Source organism: Ursus americanus, chromosome 31, assembly GCF_024610735.1.
Source record: "Ursus americanus isolate L20-20 chromosome 31, mUrsAme1.1.p, whole genome shotgun sequence".
NCBI classification, from domain to species: Eukaryota; Metazoa; Chordata; class Mammalia; order Carnivora; family Ursidae; genus Ursus; species Ursus americanus.
In genome coordinates, this window is record NC_142157.1 from 32,606,569 (window position 1) to 32,625,420 (window position 18,852).

Consider the following 18,852-nt stretch of genomic DNA (forward strand, 5'->3'; position numbering starts at 1 on the left):
TCCAAGTTCTAATTGCCTGTTGTCATAGAGCTTTCATTTTTCCTTCAGAAAAAGTCAATTAACTAGCACAGATGGTTGCCCCAATTACCATGCAAAATTAGAATTGAACTATACAATAATGCATTGCAAATGTTGCCCCAGTTATTACACAAATTTAGAATTGAACTATATAATGATGCATTGCAAATGGTGGTATTAAGCCCTCTTACCTGAAGACAAGCTATCGTTTCTCTTAAAGATCTATCTACTTGTTTATGTAAAGGGATGAGATTTCCTTCTGTCTTTGTAATCTCATTAGCAGATTACCTGTGATGTTCCTTGCAGTCCAGTTTAATGCACATTCAATAATAAAACCATTTGCTTTCTTTTCTGCATGCATGGAGAGGAGTTTTCTGTGTTGGCGGGAGATTTTACTTTTAATTTTTCCCTGAACACAACTGAAGAGAAGCTTGACAGTCAGGTGTCCCAAACAAGTAAAGGAAGATTGCCATTTGATGGAACCATGGGCCCATCATTTCTACCTTCGGTGACCTAATAAAGGACACAGAGCTACCTTCCCCTTCCAGAGTCCTCAGTGGGGACTAGCCAGTAATGCCCACTGACATGGACACGTGGAATCCCTTTTGCTCTCCTTCCTACCCTCATCTGACTGAGTGAGCAATGCCAGCGTTGGCTCCCAGAACCACCCGGACGGTTGAGAAACCCCTCCTTCCTATAGAAGGCTAAAAGCAATGCGTGGCATATCTGATTTGTACCTGGCATTGCATTCTGTAGGAAATGCAAGAGGAGTGAGACTTTGACCTGCCTTTGTATTTGGTATCGGAATTTCTGCTTTGCTGCTATCAAAAATACCACCCCACCTTTCTTTGAAAAATACTGCTGACTCACAGTGACCAGAGGCTTTTGGTGGCATGTCAGAACTGCTGAAAACACAAACCTAGCTTGTCTGTGCTCACGTGAAGCCACACAGGTTCTCTTGTTTGATACCAGCTTATTGGAAAGAAGCTCATAAAATGAGAGCCATTCCTTTTTAAATAATTCTGGTTTTTGCAGTTGTTTAATAGTGTTTCTGAGGCTGGTGTCCCCCTTCTCAGGAGGGAGGGAGTGGGGCCACTGGCCAAGGATCTCTTGGTACACTTATGTTTCTAGGGCTTACAGTTTAGTATGTTTGTGTTTGGCACAGAAACCAGAGAAGGGACAGGAAAAGAATAAATGGCAGTTCTAGAAGTAGCAGACATGACCCTGGAAGTGGCATGGGGAAATGGTGCATCCCTGCAGATACTTCCATAATTGAGGGCCAGAGCTGGGAACCCCTCCTCTCTCCCACCTCCAGCCGCACATGGCTGCACAGAGGCAAAGACCTATAGCCACAGCAAGGGCTGGGTAAGGAGAGCAGATCTGAAATGACTTGTGTGTGAATGTGTGTGTGAGAAAGTTAAGAGTTTTGTTGAGCAAAATCCTTCCTCAAGAAAATATACTTGTACACTCTTTTTAATTTTTTTTTAAAGATTTTAGTTATTAATTTGACAGAGAGAAACAGCCAGCGAGAGAGGGAACACAAGCAGGGGGAGTGGGAGAGGAAGAAGCAGGCTCCCAGTGGAGCAGGGAGCCCAATGAGGGGCTCGATCCCAGAACGCTGGGATCATGCCCTGAGCCGAAGGCAGACGCTTAACAACTGTGCCACCCAGGTGCTCCATTGTACACTCTTTTTAACTTTAAGATTTCTCAGGGCCTGCAGTTGAAATGCACTGTGGTCCTCTCAAGGGATACTGAGTCAGAGTCCATCCACATCTCATTTTTGTCCTTAGGGCCACGTTAGCTATCCCCCCAAAAGCTCACAGCGAGCAGCCTCCTCCTGTGAGCCCGCCTGTTCCTGTGCGCGGTTGGGCTGTGGTGGCCCTTGGCTGCCATGGCTAACACGCTTGCACTGAATCGAAACCTTCCTCCATCATAAGCACTAGATCATGAGGGTTGCTTGGGACACCGCCAGAGCAAAGAAGAAAAACATTTCGTGGTAAAACAAATCTCTTGTTGACTCTAGAGAAGACAGTTTCTCTCAACACATCTTTTAACCTCCTCGGGCCCAGCACTTTCTCATGACTTCCAGAAGGCTATCCAGCTGTGTGTTGTTCACTAATCCCGACTCTGCCTCTTTTCCAGGGACTGATTCAAAGAGAGGACCACTCCTTCCCTCCTTCCCCTGAGGCTTTCCCATACAGCTTGACTTCTCCGTGTGGGCTTCCCTCCCTCTACGGTTGAGTCACGCATCTGAGGCTTGCCGTCCAGGGGTGACTGAGACAATTCTCCTCCTTGGTTTCCTGTTTCCTTCTGTCAGTTTTTCCTTCCAGTAGCCATCTCCCCAAGTTTCGAGAGAGAAGCAGGTATCCCCTGTATGGTGCATGACGGTTTCTTTTTCACCTGGCAGGAACGTGATAGTATACCATAGAGGAAAAAATTCTCCACTTTATCAATTCTCAAGGTGTCTAGATTCAATAGAGGGGGTTTCTCTGTTTAGAGTGAGCCCTCTGCTCCCTGGGCCACCACGTCTCCTTCGTCAAGTGTCAAGGAAAAGTTCCAGAGCTCTGCCTGTGGCTGGCAAGGCCCCCACGGCCGTGCGTACAACCTCCCACCTCCTCTTGCCAGGATAACGTCAGAGTGACGGTCATCTCCTCCTCACCCCAGCTCGTGTGGGTCATCCGAAGGGCCTGGCACTCCCAGCTCATCCCGGTCCCCCAAACCTTCATCCCTGCACTTTGGGCCCCCTACTTCATGAGCACGGCTCACTTCAGAAGCCCTCCTTGTGTTCCCTCTGGAACTGGAGCTCCGTCCATTGTCAAAAAATTCTAAATCCTGGACTTCCGTCTGCATGCCCACCCCTTCCCTTTCTTTCTGGTCCAAACATGGTTCCTCCTTGCGGATGATGCAGCCCTCCTCAGGGGAGGCCACTGGCCCCTCACTACCTCCCCAGCAAGCATGGAGGTGGGGGTGGCAGCCCCCTGGAAACAGCCACATCTCAGGCCACCTCTTGTGGTCGTGGTCCCCTGGCCTCCACCCTCGCGATCACCTGCTCTCGCTCCTTGAAGATTTTAATTCCTGGTTCTGGCTCGTTCTGTAATACTGTTTCTCTCATCATTCCTGGCATTTTCACATCTGTGCTCTGGAGTCTTGTCTCCCCCACCTTCCCTGTTATAATGGGGATTCTTTCCCTTTTACACAACACTCTTCGACCTCTGCCTCATGTCTCTACTTTCCCGGTTAAATTCCTTCACAGCTCTGTCTCCATTCACTGCCTCCAATTCCCGTTCTCTCACCCCACGGGGGTTTTCATCCTTATCATCCCACTAAAACTGTTTTACTGAGGTCACCGGTGACTTCCATGATGCTAAATTGAAAAGGAAACACTCAGTCCTTGGCCGGCTCAACCTACCAGCAGCATCTGGCACAGTTGGTACTCCACCCGTCTTAAATTATTTTTTATAATTAGGATCAATTAGTGAGCAATGCTGCAGAGAAAATTCAAACTCCCGTGACTTGCGTGACATTTCTGGGTGCAGTTCCTGCAAGAGATGCCTGCAGAGTCCTGATAAAAAGACATGAAAGTCATTGGATTGATTCCAGTTTCATCTTGCCGTCACTGGAATCTGTTAAGCCCAGCCCCACCTACCTTGTGTAGCAATAAAAAACACTGGAGCTTTGTCTTCTCTTGGCTGTCTGTCAGGAAGAGGGTGGAGAGACAGAGCCAGATTAGCCCGGACCGTGGGTGGTGATGGACCTCAACCGGAGTCGTTCGGTGAAACTGAATGATGGGCACGTCATGCCAGTGCTCGGGTTTGGCACTCTTGCTCCTGATGATGTAGGTAGAACCCAGGGGACCGGAGGGTTGGCCATGAACAGCCGTGGAAGGGTGGTCAGCAGACATGCACCCCACGCTTCATGCACTCCGGGTGATTTGGAAGGACTCATTTGGGTCTTTATTTCGTGATCTCTAACTTGCGCTAAATGGGATGGCAAGCTGTTGATCCTGGGGATTCAGAGCTGATCATTTTGAGGGTTATTATTATTATTATTTGGGTTACTGTAATGCATATTGAATTTACTGTGTATTTTGAGTGCTTTCCATGCATTATTATTATTTTTTTTAATTCCTCAACAACCCTCCTGGGTAAGTGCTATTCTTCTTCTTATTTCTCACCTGTGTAAATCTGAGCTGGGGCTGCTCCTCCTGCCCTCACCTGCTGCCTCGGTCAGAGCCACTCTGCTCTTTGTTAGAAGCTCCTGATGGGCAGTGAGTGCCCGGGGATGGGAGGACAACATGGCCGCTTGGTAGCAGCTTTGCTGTAGCTTCGTTGGCGCAGGAAGTATCTGCCAGAGAACTTCTATCACCGAAATCTTTCGTCCTAAGAGAACCCGCTCTTATTTCAAGCTTCTTATTACCTGAACTATCACTAGCTAATGTTCTCATGACATAATATACATGATACACATGACCTCCTCAGACCTTGTTTTTTCGCTGAAAGTTGGTACCATTTTATTAACATCTTCCCATTTCCCCAACTCCTGGCCCCTGGCAACCCCTTTTCTACTTTCTGTTTCTAGGAAATAGAATTCTTTTTTTCAGATCCCACATGTGAGTGACACCACGCAGTGTTTGTCTTTCTCTGCCTTATCTCATTTAGTGGAAATGCCCTCCAAGTCCATCCATGTCCTTGCAAATGACAGGGTTTCTTTCTTCACAGCTGAATATTCCAGTGTGTGTGTGTGTGTGTGTGTGTGTGTGTAAAGAAAAATCTATATAAAGAAAATGTGAGATATATACATCTCATATATATCAGTTGGATGGAGAATGGCTATTATGGCCTCATTTTTAATTCTAAGCCAAAAATACATGTTGTCTCTTTTATCTTGTCTCTGTCTTCTCTAACTATATCTATGCACATCTGTATCCTTAGAAGTTTTCTCTAGTGTCAGAGGCTTTCCTCTTAGTGACTTCCATACAATGAATTCCTTATTGAATGAGACTTGATTGTCCGTGGTCCCTGGTGAAGCCTGTTTCACTAACTCCTCTGAGATGAGAGGTCCAGTCTGTGCCCCCAGAGTACAGATTTGTTACCAAGGCTTCCATCATCCCCCAGGGGAGCAGGGGACACGCAGAAACATGGCTGCCAACGTGCCATTGAGGAAATACATTGCTTCCCTGTGTCAAGTGAATTACCAGCCCTCCTAATTCGTATTTTATAGGTTCCTAAGAGCAAGTCTGGTGAGGCCACCAAAGTGGCTATTGATGTAGGTTTCCGTCACTTCGATGCAGCATACATCTATCAAAATGAGAAGGAAGTTGGCAAGGCCATTCGAGAGAAGATCGCTGACGGCACCGTGAAGAGAGAGGACATATTCTACACCACCAAGGTGCTGTGGGCCAGTGACGAGAAGTCACTGCTAGATACATTATCTTGTAAAACACAAAAAACAATGTTTGGTCTTGGTTTGAATAATTTATGTACCTTCTCACATTGTAGGGACCCATTGTAGGAAAGTAGAGAACGAAAAAGGCTTGCTTTGCTTGAAGCATGTTAGAGGTAGGAGAGTAGACTTCATTCACACGTGAGACGTGTCAGTGATACGTACGTCCTTTATCTGTTTTATGGCTTGTCTGAGCCACCACAGTTGGGGGTCACTCCTTTTATTCTTCAGCAGATTCTCTCAGGACATATCCGCATGTGGTGGACCTCGTATTCACAGAAGGGAGCCTGACTCAGAAACACGTTCTTCAAGTCAGCATTGAAGTTCCTGAAATTTGTACAATATTCTTAGGTGGAAAACGGTGCTTCCAATGTTGAGAGAGTGGGGGTCTCTACAGAATGATCCTATGAGTGTCTCCATCAGGGACACTCTGTTTCTAGGAAGTGGCAGACCTGTTTCCAGGCAGATTCCGTTCCCCTTGCCTGGCACTTCCTGACTCTCCTCTCAGAGATGACGTTTCTCATCCCTGGGACATTTGGGCTGCCCTCCCTGGCCCATCCAAGTTCATTTAATGTCCCTACCATCATTCAAAAACAGCTCAGTGCCCCTGAAGGACCCCAGTCACACCAAGTGATGAATTTAGCATTTCTTATTTTTTAGACCACCCCAGTGGCTTGTTACTCACTTCTCAATCTTGTAACTGAGATACTTAATTTTGGTCCCCTAACATGTGGAATCTCTTCTTTTGATCATTGCAGCTTTGGACTACTTTCTGTCGCCCGGAATTGGTTCGACCAGCCCTGGAAAGATCGCTGAAGGCACTTCAACTGGACTACGTGGATCTCTTCATTATCCATTTGCCAATCGCCATGAAGGTCAGCTTCTGCGTTCCTTGTTATGCCCACCCCTGCTGCCGCACCTCGTTACCTCCTTCCCGCTAGCTTGTCTGGGTTCTGACTGAGAGGTAGGCTTGAGTGTCGTGCATAGAATTGCTCCACGACTTGTGACTCTCCTTGACACTTCTGTCACCTCACCACCAAGACTTTTCAAAATCCTCATCCCATAGCCTGCAGAATGATTGAAATTCAATGATCTCTTTGCCTCTGCCTCAAAAAGTTAAGGATGGTGCCCTACACGTCTAAGTGATGTGCTCCTGTCTGTGGCCCTTAATGATCAGTGACTACAGAGATACGATGGGAAATCCCCACCCCTGTAGGGGAAGAGTCCCTCCCATATGGACCTCTCAGCCCAAGCATGATGAGGTACCCTGGGATGTCTCACACTGCACCCCTGGCTTCTTTGGGCTTCGCCGATCCAACCTGTCATCAAAGTGGACGTTCACGGGCCGTGTCTGGTGGCCTCACCGTCTCTGACGTAGGTTATCATAAACTGAAGCTGAAACACATTGCTTATTAGTAAAGGGGGCTCCTATCATCCAAACCAGCCTGTCCTTGTGAAATCAATTCCAACAGTAGGAAAACTGATTCTTGGCAGAGTATAGGGGTGTGTGTGGATAGGAGGGAGGAGGGGTACTTAGTTACAGTCTCTCAGATGATTCTTGTTCTCCTCCCTCTCCCCATTTCTTCTCCACAACACACACACACACCCCGCATGCCCAAATTCACACATACATTCTGATCAGTAATCACAACTTTTTAAGGGTCATGTGACCAAGCTCCTTAGGCACCAGAAAGGTCATTCTTTAAAAAAAAAAACCTTCCTCCTTCTCTTTCCTCTCCGTATTCCAGCCTGGGGAGGAGCTTATGCCCAAGGATGCCAATGGGGACTTTATTTTAGAGACGGTGGACCTGTGTAGCACGTGGGCGGTAAGTATGGCTACCAGACCTGAGAGGGGCTGTGGGAGGGGTCGAGGCCACCAGCCGGGGGGTCAGAAGACGTGGGGTCTGGCTCCATCAATTGTCTGCCCTCAGACAGGTGGCTGAGTCTCGACGTACCTCAGTGTTCTCATCTGTACAGCAAGGGAGTTGAACAGGACGGCCTCTAAGGTCTATTTTTAATCTAAATTCTGTGGTTCTAAGTGCAGGTTTCTTTGCTCCACGGATCAGGTTGAGCTGCGAGCTCCTTAAGGGGGATTGTCAGCAGCAAGCTCAAAAGGAGGCAGAGCTCTGTCCGGGACAAGTAAAGGCACCCACAGAGGGAGGGAAGGGCTGCTGTCTGACTTAGCAGAGGGATACCCTTGTGTATGCCGTTCTGTACACTTTTTTCACTGAAATTCAAGGAGAGAGGAAGAAGAACGACCTTCCCTTGGTGGAAAACCTGAGAATTCCTCTTTGCCCTTGACTCTCATACCATTCATACCAAAGAACTATTATGGGCCTAATAGCAAAACAGGAGAAGAAATCGGGGAGTGAGGGGGAACTTAAAAACTTTTCAATGTCTATTTGTTGTCCTGGTCGTGCACGTTAATGGACTCAAGGAAACAAAATGTGTACACAGTGATTAAGTGTCACAGGAAATAATACATGTAAATGATAAAACTGATTCGGTCAAATCATTATATATGTTAAACACAGATTTCCTGTTTTTTAAAAGTTCAATGTCAAATGCCAGAGCCAAAGTACACTAAAGGCTTGCCTCACTTTTCCCTCCTCCTCAGGCCATGGAGAAGTGTAAAGATGCAGGTTTAACCAAGTCCATTGGGGTGTCAAATTTCAACCACAAGCAGCTGGAAATGATCCTGAACAAACCAGGGCTCAAGTACAAGCCCGTGTGCAACCAGGTGAGCCCACAGCCCACCGGAGACTGCCTTGCTTCCTGTCCTTCACATGTGCTCCCTTAATGTATGGCTTGTGTCCACGGCCTAGGGGATTGTTCCTTTTATCGCAAGAGGAAATGCCAAAGGAGGAACAGGTTGAGGGGAGTGGGAAGGGTATGATTTCCACTTGTCAGATTCCTCTGAGACGTCCAAGTGGGAGATGCCGAGTTGGCAGACGGCAGTGCTGGCCTGTTGCTCAGGAAGTCGGTCGGGGCTGGTGGTGTGCAGATTTTGCAAGTCATTGCTTTATGGGTGGTACTTAAATTCACAGAAATGGATTAGTGTTCCTGGGAGCAAATTTCCAGTTTACTCTGGGATAGGATAACCTGCAGAGGGCAGGAAAGTCAACATTTAATTAGAGGCACTGTTAGGAGATTGAATATGAGTTGCCAAGTAGGGAGAGAGAACACGGTGGAAGCCAAAGGAGAGGGTTGAAAAGGTTTGAGGTGGGGGTGGGGATCTTGGTGAAGAGCAGACAGTCCAAATAGGGGTGGAAAAAGCCGCTGGACTGCATGGGAAAGCCCACAAGAGCAGTGGCAGAGCAGCGAGAGAGAAGATGAAAAGAGAAGCAAAGAAATGGAGAGCAAGGAAAGGATAAATCATAATTAAAAGAAATCATTTTTAAAAATAATGCCCAACACCCAAAAGACAAATAGTCCAGTCAAGAAATGGGCAGAAGACATAAATAGACATTTCTCCAAAGAAGACGTCCAAATGGCCAACAGACACATGAAAAATGCTCCAAACCACTTGTTGTCAGGGAAATACATACAAAACCACCATGAGATACCACCTCACACCTGTCAGAATGGCTAAAATTAATAAGATAGGAAACAACAAATGTTGGCGAGGATGCGGAGAAAGGGGAGCCCTCCTACACTGTTGGTGGGAATGCAAGTTGGTACAACCACTCTGGAAAACAGTGTGGAGGTCCCTTAAAAAGTTAAAAATTGAGCTACCCTATGACCCAGCCATTGCACTACTGGGTGTTTACCCCAAAGATACAGACGTAGTGAAGAGAAGGGCCATATGCACCCCAATGTTCATGGCAGCATTGTCCACAATAGCTAAATCGTGGAAGGAGCTGAGATGCCCTTCAACAGATGACTGGATTAAGAAGTTGTGGTCCATATATACAATGGAATATTACTCAGCCATCAGAAAGGAGGAATACTTACTGTTTACATTGACGTGGATGGAACTGGAGGGTATTATGCTGAGGGAAATAAGTCGATCAGAGAAAGACAATTATCATATGGCTTCACTCATATATGGAACATAAGAGATGGTGCAGAGGATCATGGGAGAAGGGAGGGTAAGGTTGGATGGGAAGAAACCAGAGAGGGAGACAAACCGTGAGAGACTCTTAACTCTAAGAAACAAACTGAGGTTTGCTGGAGGGGAGGTGGGTGGGTGTACAGGATAACTGGGTGAGGGGCATTGAGGGCACGTGCTGTGATGAGCACTGGGTGTTATATGCACTGATGAAGTACTGAACACTCATCTGAAACTAAGGATGTACTATGTGTTGGCTAACTGAATTAAAAAAAAAAAAACCCCGCCATACGCTGCCAATTTTCAAACACTATGACATTGTAAAGTTTTATAGCCCTTTTTTTTTTTTTAAAGATTTTATTTATTTATTTGACAGAGATAGAGACAGCCAGCGAGAGAGGGAACACAAGCAGGGGGAGTGGGAGAGGAAGAAGCAGGCTCATAGCGGAGGACTCTGATGTGGGGCTCGATCCCAGAACGCTGGGATCACGCCCTGAGCCGAAGGCAGACGCCTAACGACTGCGCCACCCAGGCGCCCCATATAGCCCTTTTGTAACAGAGCTTGAAAGTGAGCCAAGAAACCATTCAAATATTTATCCTCTTCATCTTAGTTATCTTACTTCAAGGAATCTATTTGCAGAAAATAATTTAAAATGTGTTAAAATATGTCCTTCCTTCCCTTTGTCTTCCTTCCCTTTGTCTTCCTCCTCCTCTTCCTCCACCTCCTTCTCTCTCTATCAATTTATTTGTGAAAGAAACTAAGCCTTTTTTCCTTTAAATTTTTCCACACAATTGGTTTTACTGACTGATCCCTGTGATACAGTTTGACATGTTACTCCGTCTTTTGTGCTTCCTGTAAACTGGAGGTTAGGTCTAAAGACGTGAGCACATACACATGCCATCCTGAATTCGTGAGTGTTAACAGATGGGATGTTTTCCCACCCACTGCTTATCCTGAGCAAATGGTCACCATTTTGGTCAGCAGAAGCCTTGTCCTCCTCTTTGTCTTCCCCATCTTCTTTACTCTCAGGACTGTAAGATGTTCCAGGATCAGTTTGTAGCTTTTTTAAAAATATTTTTTTATTGTATTTTGTTAGTCACCATACAGTACATCCCTGGTTTTTGATGTAAAGTTCGATGATTCATTAGTTGCATATAACACCCAGTGCACCATGCAATACGTGCCCTACTACCCATCACCAGTCTATCCCATTCCCCTGCCCCCCTCCCCTCTGAAGCCCTCAGTTTGTTTCTCAGAGTCCATAGTCTCTCATGCTTCATTCCCCCTTTTGATTACCCCCCTTTCTTTATCCCTTTCTTCTCCTACCGATTTCCTAGTTCTTATGTTCCATAGATGAGAGAAATCATATGATAATTGTCTTTCTCTGCTTGACTTATTTCACTTAGCATTATCTCCTCCAGTGCCGTCCATGTTGCAGCAAATGTTGAAAAATTGTTCTTTTTGATAGCTGAGTAGTATTCCATTGTATAAATGGACCACAACTTCTTAATCCAGTCATCTGTTGAAGGGCATCTCGGCTCCTTCCACGATTTAGCTATTGTGGACAAAGCTGCTATGAACATTGGGTGCATATGGCCCTTCTCTTCACTACGTCTGTATCTTTGGGGTAAATACCCAGTAGTGCAATGGCTGGATCATAGGGTAGCTCAATTTTTAACTTTTTAAGGGACCTCCACACTGTTTTCCAGAGTGGTTGTACCAAATTGCATTCCCACCAACAATGTAGGAGGGATCCCCTTTCTCCACATCCTCTCCAACAATTGTGGTTTCCTGCCTTGTCAATTTTTGCCATTCTAACTGGCGTAAGGTGGTATCTCAGCGTGGTTTGGGTTTGAATTTCCCTGATGGCTAATGATTTTGAACATTTTTTCATGTGTCTGTTAGCCATTTGCATGTCTTCATTGGAAAAGTGTCTGTTCATATCTTCTGCCCATTTTATGATTTGTTTATTTGTTTCTTGCATATTGAGTTTGAGAAGTTCTTTGTAGGTCTTGGATACCAGTCTTTTATCTGTAGTATCACTTACAAATATATTCTCCCATTCCGTGGGCTGCCTTTCAGTTTTTTTTGACTGTTTCCTTGGCTGTGCAGAAGCTTTTTATCTTGATGAAGTCCCACAAGTTCATTTTATCTTTTGTTTCTCTTGCCTTTGGAAATGTGTCATGAAAAAGTTGCTGTGGCCGATGTCGTAGAGGTTGCTGCCTATGCTCTCCTCTAGGATTTTGATGGATTCCTGTCTCACATTGAGGTCTTTCATCCATTTGGAGTTTATCTTTGTGTATGGTGTGAAAGAGTGGTCAAGTTTCATTCTTTTGCACGTAGCTGTCCAATTTTCCCAGCACCATTTATTGAAGAGGCTGTCTTTTCCCCACCGGATGTTTTTTCCTGCTTTGTCAGAAATTAGTTGCCCAAAGTGCCGAGCGTCCATTTCTGGGTTCTCTATTCTGTTCCATTGGTCTACGTGTCTGTTTTTGTGCCAGTACCATGCTGTCTTTGTGATCACAGCTTTGTAGTACAGCTTGAAATCTGGCATTGTGATGCCCCCAGCTTTGTTTTTCCTTTTCAACAATCCCTTGGGGATTCGGGGCTTTTTCTGGTTCCATACAAATTTAAGGGCTATTTGTTCCAGTTCTTTGAAAAATGTCCTCGGTATTTTGATTGGGATAGCATTGAAAGTGTAGATTGCTCTGGGTAGCATGGACATTTTAACTATGTTAATTCTTCCAATCCATGAGCATGGAATATTTTTCCATCTTTTTGTGTCTTCTTCAATGTCTTTCAAGAGTGATTTGTAGTTTCTAGAATATAGGTCCTTTACGTCTCTGGTTAAGTTAATTCCAAGGTAACGTATGACTTTTGGTGCTATTGTAAATGGAATGGATTCCCTAATTTCTCTTTCTTCAGTCTCATTATTTGTGTATAGAAATGCAACTGATTTCTGAGCATTGATTTTGTATCCCGCCACATTACTGAATTGCTCTATAACTTCTAATAGTTTGGGAGTGGATTCTTTTGGGTTTTCCATATAGAGTATCATGTCATCTGTGAAGAGAGACAGTTTGACTTCTTCTTTGCCGATTTGGATACCTTTTATCCCTTTTTGTTGTATGATTGCTGTTGCAAGGACTTCTAGTACTATGTTGAATAATAATGGTGAGAGTGGGCATCCTTGTCGTGTTCCTGATCTTAAGGGAAAAGCTTCCAGCTTTTCCCCATTGAGAATGGTATTTGCTGTAGGCTTTTCATTGATGGTTTTTATGAGATTGAGGAATGTACCTTCTATCCCTACACTCTGAAGGGTTTTAATCAGGAAAGGATGCTGTATTTTGTCAAATGCTTTTTCTGCATCTATTGAGAGAATCATATGATTCTTGGCTTTTTTCTTCTGGATAAAATCTATGACACTGATCGATTTGTGAATGTTGAACCACGCTTGCATCCCAGGGATGAATCCCACTTGGTTTGTAGCTTTTTTGTTCAGACCTGGAATCAGCCAGTTTTCTAAGGAATCTTGGTTTCTTTTAGTAGGATGCATTTAGAGGCCACAACTTGACCATAATGGTCTGTAATAATTTTAAACACTAATTTAAAAAAATAAGAAGAGGGGCGCCTGGTGGCTCAGTTGATTAAATGTCCCACTCTTGATCTCAGCTCAGTCTTGATCTCAGGGTCATGAGTTCAAGCCCTGCATTGGGCTCTGTGTTGGGTGTGGAGCCTACTTAAGAAGAAGGGGGCGGGGAGGAGGTGAAGGGGGAGGAGAAGGAGGAAGAAAATTGTTTTATTATGTCTGAAAATTGATAGCATCTTGAAGGTATTTCAGAAGGACATGAGAAAAATAACGAATCTGAAAATATAGTATGTATGTTCATAGAGTATCAGAGGTTTTTCAAAGGACTTGCCAAATTTACATGTCTTTGGCTTATGTGTTTTGATACCTTTTGGTCTTGGCAATTCACAGGTGGAGTGTCATCCGTACCTCAACCAGAGCAAACTCCTGGAGTTCTGCAAGTCCAAGGACATCGTTCTTGTTGCCTACAGTGCCCTGGGATCCCAAAAGAACCCAGGCTGGTAATGACAATATCAAAGTGAGCCTATGTCAGCAACCCCATGATGACGAAACATTTTTACTAACGTTTTAATGTGGAAAGATTCAAACATGAGGAAGTACACACGACCATGTGGAGAGTTCCCACGTACCATCGCCGAGCTTCCGAACTCACCCCCATTCTTACAATCTTGCTTCATCCATGCACCCAGCTACTCCAAATTCCACTCCAAATATTATTAAGTTATTAATAATGTTATTTATTAACTTTATGGTAAAATCTGCACAGCTTGGCATGTATAACTCTTAGCTGTATAATTTTGACAAATAGGTGTACAGTGTAACCCACACCCCTACCATGATCCAGAACCTTGGCATCTCCTAAGACAGGTCTTTTGTGTTTCCTCCCAGACAGTTCTTCCTCACCATCTTTCTTTGATTTTAAAGTTTTTATTTTAATTCCACTTAGTTAACACACAGTGTTATGTTAGTTTCGTGTGTACAATACAGTGAGTCAACACTTCCATGCAACACTTGGTGCCCGTCGCAGCTAGTGTCCTGCGTCCCCATCACCTGTTTCCCACAATCCTCCTTCCCCCTCCCCTCTGGTGACCATCAGTATGTTCTCTGCAGTGAAGGGTCTGTTTCTTGATTTATCTCTTTCTCTCTCTTTTTTCCCTCTCCTTGTTTTGTTTCTTAAATTCTACATGAGTGAAATCATCGGGTATTTGTCTTTCTCTGACTGACTTATTTCATTTAGCATAATACTCTTTAGCTCCACTCATGTCATCGCAAATGGCAAGATTTCATTCTTTTTTATGGCTGAGTAATATTCTATTGTATATATATCACATCTTCTTTATCCATTTATCAGTCTTTGGACACGTGGGCTGCTTCTGTATCTTGGCCACTGTAGATACAGCTGCTATAAGCATAGGGGTGCATGTATCCCTTTGAATTAGTGTTCTTGTATTCTTGGGTAAATAACCCAGAAGTGCAATTGCTGAATTATAAGCTGGTTTTATTTTTAACTTTTTGAGGAACTTCCATACCATTTTCTTCCTTACTATTTTTTTTTCTGATTTCCTTTTTCAACCTGGATTAATGTGGTATGTTTCAGGACTTCATAAATAAAAGAAGTCATAGAGGACACACTCTTTGTGTCCAGCTTCTTTGGCTGGCCATAGTATCTGTGAAATGTATCTGTGTTGTTGCAAGAGTCTGGTTCATTCTTGTTTGCTGCTGTGTAATAGTGCATTATATGGACACACATATACCATAAATTGTTTCTCCATTCACCTCTTGATGGAAACATTAGTTGTTTCCAGTTTGGTGCAATTATGAATGAAACCCTATGAATATTCATGAAACTCTCTTAATCATACCATATAGTACCCACTTCTCTCAGTTGTCTGGAGAATCTGGGGGAAAGCGACAGCACACTGTAGATGTTCAGTCCTACACCCTTCTAATCTGTGTTTTGTGTTTTGTATTTTTTGTTCTCAGGGTGGAAAGGGATAGCCCATCTCTCTTGGAAGAGCCAGTCTTGAACGCCATTGCCAAGAAACACAATAGAAGCCCAGGCCAGGTGGCCCTGCGCTTCCAGCTGCAGCGAGGGGTGGTGGTCCTAGTCAAGAGCTTCAACCAGAAGAGAATCAAAGAGAACTTTGAGGTAGAGGCCCGGTGGCATTTTTCCAAAGTGAGGAATGGGTGCTGTGCTGGGGACTCTCTCTCTTGCTTTTCAGCAAGCGCCCTTGGTCATGCATTCCCAGGCATCTCTCCCTGTGTGCTGTGAGGCAGCTGGGCAGGTAGGAGAGAAAGCATGAGCCCGAGTCCTAGGCTTTATGGTCTCTAGCTCTGGCTTTGCCGCTTCCTAGTTACGTAACCTGAGCACATTTTACGTCTGCTCTCCTTATAGGAGGACTTCCACGCAGTAAAGAACTTTTAAAACCTTGGTTCCTCTCTTTTACCTTCTCCATCTGATGAACTCCAGTGTGTATGTCAATATCAGACCCTAATAGGATCAGCGGCTCCGTTAAACCATCGGCACGGCGTGACCACCACAGCACTTGGCATGGCTGTGTGGGTTTTCCTTTAGTAAGCCCAAATTGCTTGTTTATAGGTCAGTGTGCCCTCCAAGCTGTGAGACCCTAAATGTCGTGATGCTCTCTGGGTCATCTTGTAACACCTTTTCCCCAGCAGAGCTCCCAGCAGGTAGGGAGCTAGGTATAAGTTTAGGGACCGACCAAACTAACAAATGAATGGCGTTGCCCTAAACTCTCTCTCATGTATCTCCTGGCGCCTTAGAACAGTCGGTAGTCTTCAGCTTACTTTGTTGTGAACTCCTGCAAATTGTGAAAAACCGTGGGAACCCTAGCCTGTCCTAATGACAACGAAAATTGAATCCTGAGTTCAGAATTTGCGAAAGATGATATTGTGGAGCATGTGACTTATAAAGTATTTGCTCCAAAACTTTGAAGCCATAGATTCAGTTCGTTCAATGTACGGAAATACCCAATAGGGCACATCTAATCTCATTGTTAAACCAATCAGAAAAGAGATCCCATTTTATTTTTCAATTCAACTCAATATATTAATACATATCCCCATGACAACATATCCCTTCTGGAGTATACTTGTAAGACAGAAAGACCTGGCATTGTGAGTTGTGAGCCTTTCTTTTGTGAAGTGGATCAGCGGAGAAGGGATGGGGAAGAACGCGGGGTGGGGGGTGAACTCATGCCAGTGCTCCTGGCAGCTGATGGCGGGGACGTGCCCCCACCCCCGCAGCGCGCCCTTGCCCCACCCCGCTGCCCAGCTGGAAAGAACTCAAGCACCCAGGTAGAAGCCAGCTGCATTGGGGGAGAGGTCAATCTGGTTCTTTCCTTCCTTTCAGGTTTTTAACTTTGAATTGACTCCAGAAGACATGAAAGCAATTGAAGGCCTCAACAGGAATTTCCGATATTTCAAACTACCGTTGTAAGTGACTTGTATGTTGTATTTCACGGGTCGTTAGTTGTTTTCTGAGGTGTGGAGGTCAGCAGGAACGAAGGCCTGATTTCCACGTAGGAGTCAAACAGGAGCTTCCCCGTAGACCGAAGCCTGGAGGTCTACTCCGGAGCTCAGGCTCTGACCCGGTGGTAGTGTGAACGGGGCCCCAGCACAGACCAGGAGTAAAACTGCTAACGTCCGCACCATCGGGAATTCAGTACTTTCGTGCCCTAGTCCTGTGCCTGGTGTACCTTCTCTCGGGGCGGAGTGACCCGTTAGACACAGACGGCCCAGTGCCCGTGGTCCACTGTACTTCCGGGGGGCCTATGAAATTGCTTCATCTTTAATTCTTTTCAAAATCAGGAGAAAAAAGGATTCCATTAATAACGACTATGTAATAATGAGTCCAGCCTGGATTCTGTTTATTTTTATCCTAACACAATTGTGAAGGGTCATGTTAATATTTTTATGGAGGAGTGTGGCCCACAAAGGCTAATGTGCATTTTTTCCTTGGCAGGTATTCTTTTCCCTATTTCTTTCAGATCCATTTGTTTTCAAATGCATCTTTTTGTTGGCCTTTTCTCAGCTGTGTAATGTCACTAACTGAATTATAAATGGGTCATGAAATTAACTGACCCTCAAGTTGGTGACTCATGTGTCCCCACTGGTATACAGATAAGATCCTTTGGATTTCTCTGGTTTCTGGAGTCAAGACGGACTCCTAAATTGCCTTAGTCCATCAGGAGGCCATCCCTTGGGAGCCCTGCCTCCTTTGACTTTGATTTATTCACTTTCCAATTTTTCAGTTAGACTGCGGGAGGCTCTCCGGATCAAGGAGAAGGAAGGCTAGTCAAACAGACAAGGGTTTGCAAGGGAGGTTAGAGACAAGGGGAATAAGATTTTAGTTACAGAAGAAACATTTAGCTTAGAAAGAAAGATCATCAGTAATCCTGATTATTGAACAACAAGTATTCTCTTAAATGATAACTTAAGAGGACAGTAATCACATTTTGTAGGTATGGTTATTTAGGTGTACGTATTATCTCCTCAACAAACTGGGGGTTCCTTCATAGAGGGACCCTGTGTTGTCAAGGGAGCTCCTTATATATTTGCTGAATGCATGCATTAAAAAAAAAAAGCAGGAAAATCCTCACTGTGACTGTTCTGACCATCTAGGGGCTGGTGCCCCTGGGGATGTAGTGACCACAGTATTCGAGTCCCAGTACTTACCCCTCTAGTAAACTGCCACCTAGATCAGGCTCTGTGTCCCGTGGGGGTTTGTACTGCACATGTGGGGGGAACTGGGCGCTCAGGTGGGCTCTGCTCGGGGCTCTGGAGCTTCAGTGCTCGAGCTTTCGGGAGGACAAGGGGGGATGTGGCTGCGGACTTGGAGGTTTTCACCCAGCCTGCCTACGTACCCAAAGAACCCTCTGGGACCCTGGGAGGCAGAGTTGACGAGTTCACGTCCCTCCTTCTCTTTCAGTGCTGTCGGTCATCCTCATTACCCATTTTCTGAAGAATACTGACCACGAGCTATCAGCATTCGCTCTACCAGAATTTCTCCCTTTCAGGGCTCGGAAAGGCTTCTGTGCGTGCTGGAGATGATTAACAGCAGTGTCTGTGGCTTCAGGCTGCTTGCCTGTCTTTCTTTTCTTTTCTTCTTTTCTTTTCTTTTCTTTTCTTTTTTTTCTTTTTAAAGAAACAATAAAGACTTCAAAATAAGCATGTTTTTTCCTGATTATTATAATGATACATAAAAATTACAGAAAATTTGGGAAATAAAGACAAATGATGGGGTTAATTTGCTCGTCCTGCCTGAGCCTGCCCCAGCAAGCCAGCTCATTCTGGATCCCTGCTCATTCTGATCTGACCACCAGAGTCGCAGGAAAAGCAGAGAGAAAGGTGTGGAGAGAGAAGAGCTCCTGCCACACCTCCAGTTTTGGCTCCGGCGCGTAAGGAGCTGGGGAGTGGTGCCTTGCGTCTGTACAATAATAGAAAAGCTGAACCAGTGGAGAACCAGCCACTGTTTTACAAGCCCTCCGAGGGCTGGAGTCACAGGGCAGGCTGCCGCCCTAAAAAATTGGAGAGGCAGACAGCCAGATGCAGAGAATCGTGGCTCCTGGGAGCACACGGGCTGCGAGGGGCCCTGGGGGCAGGAGGGCATCAGACAGCCACTGCAGACCTGCTGGAGGCTCAGCGTGGACCAGTCTGAGAGCTAAAGACACCAGGGGCTCATCTGTCCGGCAGCCCCCACACTTTAGTGACTTTCACCTCCAGAAGCCC

The 18,852-nt window shown here is 45.2% G+C and overlaps 1 protein-coding gene across 3 annotated transcripts in view; it reads left to right on the plus strand.

The window, feature by feature from the left end:
• Window positions 1–18,291, plus strand: part of LOC123802294 (aldo-keto reductase family 1 member C15) — a 115,753-nt gene extending 97,462 nt beyond the window's left edge. For 2 of the 3 annotated variants that reach the window (XM_045812890.2, XM_045812889.2), the window contains 8 exons: window positions 5,239–5,406; window positions 6,219–6,335; window positions 7,209–7,286; window positions 8,078–8,200; window positions 13,492–13,601; window positions 15,085–15,250; window positions 16,475–16,557; window positions 18,053–18,291. In XM_045812890.2, coding sequence (XP_045668846.1) covers window positions 5,239–5,406; window positions 6,219–6,335; window positions 7,209–7,286; window positions 8,078–8,200; window positions 13,492–13,601; window positions 15,085–15,250; window positions 16,475–16,557; window positions 18,053–18,095 — 888 coding nt within the window. In that variant the 3' untranslated portion in view covers window positions 18,096–18,291. Of the gene's footprint in view, window positions 1–3,697; window positions 3,854–5,238; window positions 5,407–6,218; window positions 6,336–7,208; window positions 7,287–8,077; window positions 8,201–13,491; window positions 13,602–15,084; window positions 15,251–16,474; window positions 16,558–18,052 lie in introns of those variants that run through there. The other variant, XM_045812888.2, reaches the window with a different exon arrangement.
• The last annotated feature ends 561 nt before the right edge of the window (window positions 18,292–18,852 follow it).